This window comes from Sycon ciliatum, chromosome 5 (assembly GCF_964019385.1).
Source record: "Sycon ciliatum chromosome 5, ocSycCili1.1, whole genome shotgun sequence".
NCBI lineage: Eukaryota > Metazoa > Porifera > Calcarea > Leucosolenida > Sycettidae > Sycon > Sycon ciliatum.
In genome coordinates, this window is record NC_088647.1 from 38,782,816 (window position 1) to 38,794,228 (window position 11,413).

The window sequence follows — 11,413 nt, forward strand, 5'->3', positions numbered from 1 at the left end:
GTGCGCTGAAGAAAGCGCGGCTAGACACTACAACCAGTGATCCGTGTGACAGGGCAATGCCTGCATTTCCAATGCCCGATTTCATCTTTTCACACTCAACCACGCCAGCAGCGGCGGCCATTGATTCATCTGGTTACCATGCCTACCCTAGCGCGTCAGTCCGACCGGAGTCAGGAGCGTCGTCGTCATCGTCCCTGTTACACTCGAGGAATACAGCAGCTGTGGGACTGCCGTCAAGCGATGATGCTTGCCTTGGCGCAGCGGGACGGTACGCGCTGCACAGCCAGCCCAGCGGTGGCGTTGCCTCGCAGTCGACGCTAAATCTCAGCTACATGTCATCAGCAACGCCACCAGCACCAGCAGCAGCGGCAGCAGCGATGCAGAGTTCGCTTAGTTTAAGTTGCATTACAGCAGACGAATCAGCAGCGTCACAGCCTGCCTTTCCCAGCAGGAAACCATCAGAATTTTCCGCTGCAACAACAACAACAATGTCGTCAAGTACACGGAGCGGACAAAGCTGCACTAATGTATCTTATGACAGCAGCAGTTGTGATGAGCTTCATTCTCTGACTGGGATGGCGCATTCAGGCTCTCAAGGCAGCAGCAGCAGCAGCAGGAGAGGAGAGACTCCGGCAGCTGCGTTCCCTCCATACCAAGCCCACAACAGCCACTGGGAAGCATCGGCTGCTCCAGCATTCATCAAGAATACAACGCCGTCAATCCTACGCCGATCGGGCCGGGATTCAACACGCCCAAAGCCCAGTAAGCATGCTACGCCGGCTGCTGCATTGAATGCGCAGTCTGTAAGCTTTAACTACAGGAACCGTACGGTTGGCAATTTACCACGGCATAGTGGATCATCAGAAACATCACTGCCTGCTGTCCTGTCCCAGCCTGCCCAACCCACCAACACCGTACAGCCAACAGCCGCCTCCTCAGCAACGCCGAAATCGACTTCAACTGCTGGTGCTACTGCTGGTGCCGCTGATGGTGGTACTGGTAGTGGTGGTGGTGGTGCTGCTGCTGCTGCTGCTGCTACTGCTGGTGGTGGTAGTAGTGGTGGTGGTGCTTCTGCTACTGCTGCTGGTGGTGGAGGTACCAGTGGTGGTGGTGGTGCTGCTGCTACTGCTACAGGTAGTGCTGCTGGTGGTGGTACTAGTGGTAGTGGTGCTGCTGCAGGTGGTCGTAGTGGTGCTGCTGGTGGTACAGGTGGTGCTGCTGCTGCCAAATCGCAATCAGGCAGCACAGGACGCAAGAACACGTCTTCTACGGATGATACTACTTCCAGGACTAGTGGTAGTAATATATCTACTCCCACCACACCTCTCATGTCACCTCTGAGGTCACCTACCTCCGGCCACAGCATTGTCAAGATGATGTTTGTTGGTGCCAAGGACAAGGGTGATTCCGGCTTGTCACCAGTGGGAACTCCGGTCAAGATGACGCCAGACATCGAAATGTATTTGAACAACATCTTTCGCGCCAAGGATGCGTCTTCTGGCAGCCGTTCGGCAGCCACCAGCACGACCTGCAGCCCACGCAAGACTGCTTCACAAAGCACTGGCTCGACGGAAGGTACTATTAGGAGCAGAGACACTCCGACTTCACGTGCTGCGCAGGCCGGAAAGTCACTGCCGAAAAGGCGTGACCGTAATTTAAGAATCGACCTGTCGCATGCCACCAGTAGCAGTAGTAGTACAGGCAAAGGCCCGTCGTCCGCACCACCGTCCACACCAACACCAACATCCACACCAACATCCACACCAAAATCCACACCAACATCCACACCAACACCAACATCCACACCAACATCCACACCAAAATCCACACCAACATCCACACCAACAGCAACAGCAACAGCAGCAGCAAGACCTGATCAGCTCGTAACATGCATTGGATCTCCCTCATCTATCGGTTTGACCTCAGCGCAGCGTGCCGATGTTAGTGTGGATTCCAGTGGCTTGACACCGCCGAGCGCCGCTTCCCACGCGTCGGATACCTCAAACCCGCACTGCGCACGCACGGCAGGCTTACCCGGCGCCCTGGCGTGTAATGCATCGGCTCCTGAGCGGGGTGACCGACACGCCGGCGCCTTGGCGTGTAATGCATCGGCTCCTGAGCGGGGTGACCAACACGGCTCAACGTCGGTCATTAGTGTGTCGTCGGACGTGGTTGTGATGTCATCACCAGTGCCGACCGATGCTGTTGCAGCTACTACTGACGGAGAGGAGACGCCTCAGTGTATATCTGCTGGTGATGAATCACGCCATACCGAAGGTCACGCAAGACATGATGTTTCTTCAGACGGAAATCACACGACGACTTCGGAATCCTGTACAGAGCCGCTGGATTGCAGCCATGATAATGCTACGGGTGCTTGTATGGAGTCGCACTCCGACTCGTCAGTAGTGTACGTGCCTGAGGTGGAGACTATGGATGAGACCGACATTAGCGGCTTAAGTCAACTCTGCGCAGCTATAGACCAACTCACGTCCAGTCAGGCAAACATGACTGCGGACGCAGTAGACACGGTAGATGTGGAGAAGAATGCTCAGAGTTTCACGCTGCCGTTATCATCAGAGTCCGATGCAGATTGTCCTGCCAGCGCTGCCAAGTCCATAGTCGGATCCCCCAGAGCAGCTGGATCTCCCGGTGCTGCTGAATCTCCCAGCGCTACCAAACTCCCCAGCACAGCCGGATCACCCAGCTCAGCCGGATCACCCAGCACAGCCGGATCACCCAGAGCAGCTGAATTCCCTGGTGCTGCCAAAGCCGCCAGTGCTGCCAACCTGCCGACTGACAAGAGTACGAGTAAGAATCCTGCAGAGCGCCATCAGAGCAGTGACAACAGGTGCAGTAATGCTACATGCACTGCATCGGCAACAGCATCGGCTGTGCCATCTCAAACTGCACCTAGCTCCACTGCGGTTAGTGACTCCAGCCCTGATGTGTTTGACAAGGAATGCTCGTGTCTGTTGCCATCACTGACCGGCAGCGACTTGAACGCACCAACGTACTCACCGTTGGACAACAGCGCACTGGTCAACTCACCACTGGCAGCAAGCTTTGTTCCGCCCAGTGCCACCGCCCTGTTTAAGCTGACAGCAGAGCTCACAGAGACTATGGAATCGAGTACAGACAACCCTGGACCCCTGCTCCCGAGTGACACTTGTGCTGGTGATGATCAGCAAGCCTCTTCAGCTGAAACGCCTCTGGAGATGATTCGTGGTGCGCTGAAGGCGTCTTCACCAACCATGGCCGTAGGTGATGACAGTGCTCGTGTGAAAGCTCCTTCAGCAGCTATTGCCATTGAGGCAGGTGCTGTTTTAAGTCCAAAGCGCGCAGCACTGCACTTGTGCATTCCATCGCGTACGTCTCCACCACCCACTGCTCGGCAGCCATCCGTTGCAGAGACTGTGAATTCCAATGATGTCACATTATCTCCCGCTGGACAGGCGAGTACTGATTCAGCAGCGCAGCAGCCGACAGACTGCCTAGAGGGTGCAGCTATGGATGATGTGACCAGTGTGCAGACTTGTGATGGTGTTGCACTGTCGCCTACACTACCACCCCAGCCCATCATCATCAGCACGGAGAAGAACACACCGGCAACTCCACGCACCCCTACCACCTCATCAGCCATCTCCGTCGACCGTGCCAGTAGAAGCTGCTTGGGCACGTCTTCTCCCCTCAACAGTGCTCGTAGGTTAAAAGCATTCACGCTGAATGTGCAACGGCTGAAGGTGCACATTAAGAATGGCCGTCTCGTACGGCAACTGCCTTTCACCTCTTCCTCTCGTGCACTTGAAACCAGCTCTTGTTCTCCGCAGTCGGAAGCTAGGCGCACACCATCAAGTAGTGCAGACAATGCTTACGAGCCATGTCCCAACTCTCCGGCCACCACAACTCCAATGTCACATGACTTGCCAGCATTGTCCAGCAAGATCTGCTGCGCTGACATGGATAGCGTGGAAAATGTTATAGACAGCGTGGATAATGCCAGGGATAGCGTGGATAGTGCCAGGGATAGCATGGATAATGTCACGGATAGCGTGGATAATGCCAGGGATAGCGTGGATAATGCCATGACCAATGAGGGCAATGCCATGGATGGCAAGGAAACTGCTGTGGATAACGTGGACATTGCTATGGGCACCAAGGAAAATGCTGTGGACACCGAGGACAATGCCAGGGATACCGTGGACAATGCTATTGACACGGAGGACAATGCCAGGGATACCGTGGACAATGCTGTGGACACCGAGGACAATGCCAGGGATACCGTGGACATTGCTATGGGCACCAAGGAAAATGCTGTGGACACCGAGGACAATGCCAGGGATACCGTGGACAATGCTATGGACAGTAATGACATTGCCGAGCACAGTATAGACAATGCCGTTGCCATGAGCGACGAGGACAATGCCACAGAGGATAGCGAGGATAATGCCGTTGCCAGTGCGTGTTGTCCAGACAGAACTGCACAGCAGCAGTGTGACTCAGACCTGCTTACAGCATGCTCATCAGCGCAAGTATCCCTGCAGGTACCAGCGACAGTATGCAGCCCAGCATGCTCATCAGCGCAAGTATCCCTGCAGGTACCAGCGACAGTATGCAGCCCAGCATGCTCATCAGCGCAAGTATCCCTGCAGGTACCAGCGACAGTATGCAGCCCAGCAGCAGCATCATCAACATGTCATGTAGCCAATGCCAAGAACAAGGACGTGAACGACAGCGTTAACACGGCTAGCAAGAATGCGAATGACGGTGACAACGGTGCCAGTGATGAGGATGATGCGTGCAGTGGATCTCTGTGCAGAGCTCCGTCCGCAGCTAGTGCTACATCTTGCCATTCAGATATGAACAGTAGAGGGGGTGTGCAGGCTGCAGTCGACAGCTGCGCTACAGGCAGCAGCAGCAGCAGCAACTGCACCAGCAGAAGTGGTGATTTTCCCAGCGCATGCATAGACAAGATCAGTGACGGCACAAACCTTGATCACACCGGTAGTGGTAGCAACATCTCTGAGAAGGCTTGCAATGATGACAGCAACGGCAGCAGTAGGGTACATGCAGATGACAGCAACGGCAGCAGTAGGCTACATGCAGATGACAGCAGCAGCCGTGGTGGTTTTGGTGGTGGAAGCATTGCTAATTGTGCCAGTAATGATGTAAACAAAGCTGGTACTACTGATACCACTTATGACAACAGCAGCAGCACCACCACCACCAGCAGCAGCAGCAGCACCACCACCACCAGCAGCAGCAGCAGCACCAGCAGCAGCAGCAGCAGCAGTAATACAGATGGCGGTAACTCTGGGGTTGCGACTAATGTCACTGATACACAGCACAGTATTGCCTCAACAGGCGACAGCACCGATGTCAACAACAATGCATGCAGTGGCGATGATTGCGGTGACATGGCTGGTGAGGGATCCATCAAAGACTCACCATTAGCACAACAACCCATTGGCTGTTCGGACTCACTTCCATCATGTCAACACTCCGTTGATGGTGAAACCTCTCCAGTGCTTGCAGAGTCACCTGTTCCTAATGATGACACACACACAGGCAGTATCAGGATGTCTCCATCAACAGCATCATCATCATCATCATCATCATCGTCATCATCATCACTAGTCAGTTTATCCACATGTGTTCCGTTACCGTCACCAAGCTTAGTCGCCCGTACAGCATCGACCGACTCAGCATTAACAGCGACACTTGCAGACACCGCTGATCTGCATGTCGACTCGGCCTCTGCGTCAACATCCACGACACCAGCCACTCAGAGCATTGCGGAACACACCGAGCCAGCAGCAGAGGTACGCACGGCCAACCGTCACTCCCGATCAGCAGCACCCAGCCCAGAGCTCATTTCCAGACAGTGCTCGCTGGCCATTAGCCCCGGTGCTAGCTCTGATGAGTCACACGAGCCAAATCTTGTGATATGCGTGGCGTCGTCGACCTCACCCTCTGAGCAGAGTATAACCCCCTGCACATCTGCCCAGTCGCCAGGGAATACCAGTACTAGTACCCAGCCACTGTCAGATTCAAAATCTCTTCCAGCCACGCCGTTCTGTCCCATTATCCTCACGCCGTCGCCCACTCGGAAGTGCGATGTCGACGACAATGCATCCGGCCCGCCTCCTCACATCACGTCCAGCCCTGTGTTTGCTCTCTGTCCACGCCCGCATGGCAGCCACACTCCACCGCTTGGTCCTCTCTCCGGCACGTCACAATCGGATACTGCAACGCCGGGCCTTGCCAAGCCAATCCCGCTGGTTGTTGCTTCACAGACCGGCATGCCTATCAACCAGTGTAAACTGTCCACGAACATGTCAAGTCTGACTGACGGTCGTCGTGCTCTCTCGCCAAACAGTCCATTCAAGTGGGTCGCCAGTGACGTTCAGTATTGCGCCAGCAGAGCAAATACAACGAGTGACCAAACCCTCTCTCGCCAAGGTCGGCCGCCTGTCACCTCTGAGGGCATTGGTATTGACAGACAACCGTCGTACAGTACTACAACTACAGCTAGAGCTCTGAGTCTTATCACCACCAGCAGCAGCAGCACCACCAGCAGCGCTGGTCGTACAACATCCTGTACTGGCAGAGCAGTTACCGCCGTCTGTGGCAGCAGCAGCAGCAGCAGCAACACCGCATTTACCCGCGGTGATCGTTTCGAGAAGAAGACGCCCGGTGCTGTGGAGCGCAGTCCAGGTATAGGTAGCACTGCCCACATGCTGATTACCAACCCTACCAGTGCAATGAGCAACCCTACCAGTGCAATGAGCAACCCTACCAGTGCAATGAGCAACCCTACCAGTGCAATGAGCAACCCTACCAGTGCAATGAGCAACCCTACCAGTTCAATGAGCAACCCTACCAGTTCAATGAGCAACAGCAGCAGCAGCAATAGCACAGTTAATGAGGATCTGCACACTGCACTGAGCAAGACCGTCACGCTCTGGCACAACCAGCTGAAAATCGACCCGTTCCTGCTGCTGCAGACGGCGCGCCACCTCCAGGAATCATCGGCTGCCGAGAAAGCATCGTGCTTGGTGACTGAAAGACTACTCAAGATACCAGCAACCACTGAGCAGCTCAGTACCGCCTGTAACAATGTCATTGAGCAGATGACCAAACGGCACGAGCGACTCGACGCACATCAGAAAATCCTGAGCAGCTTCAGCGCTCACTCGGAGAAAACTCTTCAACAGCTGCGGTGCTTGCAGCAGCAGCTGGCTCAACAAGGCACGCGCACCACCGCTGAGAGCAGGGCGGAATCGCTGGCCCCGCAAGGCACACGCAAGATTAGAATCCGCTCAGAATCGCAGGGCACACGCAAGATCAAAATCCGCTCGGAACCTGGAAATTCTCCGTCCAAAACCCACCCCAAGGTCAGTCCGTTGAAGCATGCACGCTCCTCGTCAGCCCCGGTGCCAACTCCGTCGACAAAGCTGGCAAAGCGTGCGCCACCACCACAGTTGAGCTTCCGTTCGCTGTTGCCCAAATTAGGGGGCAACCCTGCAACTACACGAGTGCGCATGGATCATCCGTTCACGACTATAGCGCAGTCACCATCTTCTTTATCGTCATCGTCAACAGCATCGCCATTGGTAACAGTATCAACGTCGCCAGCATCACAGTCAATAGTGACCGGTGTCAATAAGCTGGCGGCAGACCACCGCCCCTCTACTGCTCCAGCAGAAGCGACATCAGCGGTGCCGATGGCCTTAGAGTTTCTCTCCTCTCCGCCCAGGCTGCAGTCAGCCATCACTGGCCGTGCAGCATCCAGTACGAATAAGCAGCAGCAGCAGCGGCAGCAGCAGCAGCTCCGAATGCCTTTAAAACAAAACAGCGGCGGCGGCGGTGACGGTGGTGGCGGCGGTGGCAGTGTTGAACAAGCCGTGCACACCATAGCCCGACACCAGATCACGGGCAATGCTTCGTTGCCATGGAGACTAGTGCCGGTCGCACACAGCCGTGACTCCCAGTTTCAACGCGACCTCGGCCTGCAGGAGGTGGTGTCGTTTGTGTCCGGCACATCTCCCACGCAACTCACTGACAATGCTCATCAGCCAACCACCTCAGTGCCAGCCATCAGTGTTTCAGACAGCACCGTGAAGTGTTTAGTGTGCAAAGTCTCATTCAGCACACTCTGGTACGGCTGCAACATTCCCAAGACGTTCCTCTGTCACCTCTGCTTTACCAGCACACGCAGCATGCAGCAGCGAAAGCTGCGGCGCAAGTCTGTTCAGAATGATCTGGCGAAGAAACAACGGCCGCTGGCACAGGTCAGGCCTGCTCAAGCCAACGACTTACCCAGTGCAAAGATCTCCAAGAAAACCTAGTGATGACAACAGCAGCAGCAGCAACACCATCACCACCATCACCAGCACCACCATCAGCAGCACCAGCACCATTACCAGCACCACCACCACCACCACCATCACCAGCACCATTACCAGCACCACCAGCACCATTACCATCACCATTACCATCACCATTACCAGCAGCACAGCTGCAGACAAGCAAGGTATTTCACCATGGCTGTTATACAGGTAGTATACGTCAGTGTCTCCGCCGTGCATCCCGTAGCGTCTCCATGGCAACTCTAATGGCATGTTAGCATGAGCATACATGCCTGTGATCACGTGCCCAGGGGAAATCCCCTTCACTCTTGGCATTCACATTCAACTGAAGGAAAGCGTTACCACTGTCCCCTGCTGCTCATAAATGCCACGAGCCCATGCTCATGAATGCCAGAGCAATGGCAGAGCTATGGCAGAGCAATGGCAGCTAGTGGTGAATACGAGATGTGCAGGTGACTCGACACAGCTGCTTGCTCTTCACGGCTCGGCATCGGCTTTTCATGCTTCGCTTTATGTGTGCATGTGCGTGCCAATGTGTGTGTTTACATGCGAGTTTATGTGTACGCCGTGCGCAGCAGTGTATGCATGTGTGCCAGTGTTGGTAATCCCCTCCCCGTAGCTGCATGCTGTGCGCTGGTCCCAGGCCCACTCCGATATCCATATGGCCTCCGTGACACGAGGCGCACGTGTTGGTGTGTCGGTGTGTACATTTCCAAAATCTGGAAATCTGTCTGGAACTTAGCAACTGTGATGCAATACGATGTGTCCGCTTTAGCAGCACCTGGTGTGCCGTGCAGTGTGTCTCTTTACCAGCACCAGGTGTGCCGTGCAGAGTGTCCGCTTCAGCAGCACCTGGTGTGCCGTGCAGAGTGTCTCTTTAGCAGCACCTGGTGTGCCGTGCAGTGTGTCCGCTTTAGCAGCACCTGGTGTGCCGTGCAGAGTGTCTCTTTAGCAGCACCTGGTGTGCCATGCAGTGTGTCTCTTTAGCAGCACCTGGTGTGCCATGCAGTGTGTCTCTTTACCAGCACCTGGTGTGCCGTGCAGTGTGTCCGCTTTAGCAGCACCTGGTGTGCCGTGCAGTGTGTCCGCTTTAGCAGCACCTGGTGTGCCATGCAGTGTGTCTCTTTAGCAGCACCTGATATGCTGGGTTTTCCCAATAGCCAACGCTAATTGGGACTTCTGTCTCGTGTCCAGCTTGCAAACTGTCTTCTCTTCGCTATGCGCACAAGAACTGCTTTTATAACCGTCTTGTCTGTTGCTTGTTTTATAACCATCTTGTCTGTTGCTTGTTAGCATTCTATCCGTTGTTTGTACTAGGGCTGATTCATTCCTAGCGGGCTGAGAATTTTTTTGTCCGCCCCGTGAGCTCTTCTCTTGCGTGACACCCTGATGTCGAGAATCCTCTTTCTTGTAAGTTAGGCACTGCATCCACTGCCGGCATTCTGAGCTATCAGCTGCCATGGCTGCCTGTTGGGTTCGCTCTTGCAGCATTCTGGTCCTTGGTGATCCATCAGACTAACGTTATTCATCTATCCCACTGCTAGCTTTACCTTTATGCCGTTTTCCAAATTCTTTTATCATGTTAAGTGTTAACCTCTGTGAGTCACTCGTGCATTTTTTTTTATTCCATCCCGGTACACAGTTCGTGAAGCTCCGCGTATCCATTCTGCCCTCTACACGTATCTGTGTGGCATCTCTTGGTTTTATTTCTGACATTGAGTGCAACGCTTTGCGCCAGTTGATCAATTTCATACAGAAGTACTTTTAAAGTGTCATGTGCTACACGCACACTTTCCCCTGCTGCTACTACTACCATGTAGTGGCAGATTGGGATTGTCGTCGACTGGTGTGATGGTGCACGCGTTCACATTCGTGTGTACGTGTACTGTGTGTGTGGTGGTGGGGGGGGGGGGGGGTAGCTATGCATGTAGACCAGGCTGAATAGTGGTAGTCAATTCTTCAGCCTTGCAAGCTGTTGGATGCTCCAATCCCCCCAGCACAAGTTGCTATGGCTTCGGTAGCATCGCTATCATCGCCTCTGGCGATGGGCATCAAAAGGTGTGTGTCTGTGTATGCATGCATGCATGCATGGACTGCTTCTGGCTAGATTAACTCTTGTGTAATCAATGATGCTAGTGAAGCCTATATCAGATCCACTCTGATTTAGCCACCCACGCTAGTAGCAAGTATTACCTTCACTGGGACAGAAGTAAGTTGTAAGTAAATGTAGTTGGATCCCAGGACAGATACCCTGGTGCCGTCAATCCTTTTTCTGCCCCTTGTCCTCACCCACTTACTGAGGTGTGGTGAAACCATAAGTAGGATCATTTTCAAGTCCCCCCAAGTTTGGGGATTTCAGGGGTGTCGGCAGTTGGGCGGTTCCAATTGAGTCATATTTTCCAAGATTCCTTTTGAGTCTCTCTCCCCTCTCCTGGGGAGACCCACGTGACCAAGTGTGTGTGTGTGTGTGTACAAGTGCCAGCTAGTTTGGTTGGTGGGTACAATTATGCCTGATTGTGTTGGGTCTGTTACCAACAGGCTCGGCTGCTTGAAGGTGTATTGTTGTATCTGCCACCTTTGTTGGTTTCAGGGTTCGTATACTTTCTATTTGAAGTACACATACCTGTTAACCATGGACTGCTTCTGGCTAGATTAACTCTTGTGTAGTCAATGATGCTAGTGACGCTTAGATCAGATCCACTCTGATTTAGCCACCCACACTAGTAGCAAGTATTACCTTCACTGGGGGCAGGGGTAACTGCAGTTGGATCCCAGGACGGATACCCTGATGCCGTCAATCCTTTTCCTGCACCTTGTCCTCACCCACTTACTGAGGTGTGGTGAGCCCATAAGTGGGATCATTTTCAAGTCCACCCAGAGTTTTGGGGATTTCAGGGGGTGTCGGCCGTTGGGCGGTTCAATAGCCAGATGAGTCATCTTTCCAAGATTCCTTTTGAGTCTCTCTCCCCTCTCCCGGGGAGATCCACGTGACCCAGTTTTGGCAGTGAGCAACAAGTACAAGTGTGTGTGTGTGTGTGTGT

General features: G+C 54.0%; 1 protein-coding gene across 1 annotated transcript in view; it reads left to right on the plus strand.

Moving 5' to 3' along the window:
* LOC135817057 (mucin-19-like) overlaps nucleotides 1–10,239 on the plus strand; it is an 18,865-nt gene extending 8,626 nt beyond the window's left edge. The window contains exons 2-4 of the mRNA XM_065330156.1: nucleotides 1–1,050; nucleotides 1,096–9,058; nucleotides 9,347–10,239. The exon at nucleotides 1–1,050 is cut by the window's left edge and continues 1,153 nt beyond it. Of these exons, the coding sequence (XP_065186228.1) occupies nucleotides 1–1,050; nucleotides 1,096–8,351 (8,306 nt within the window). The 3' untranslated portion in view covers nucleotides 8,352–9,058; nucleotides 9,347–10,239. The remainder of the gene's footprint in view (nucleotides 1,051–1,095; nucleotides 9,059–9,346) is intronic.
* The last annotated feature ends 1,174 nt before the right edge of the window (nucleotides 10,240–11,413 follow it).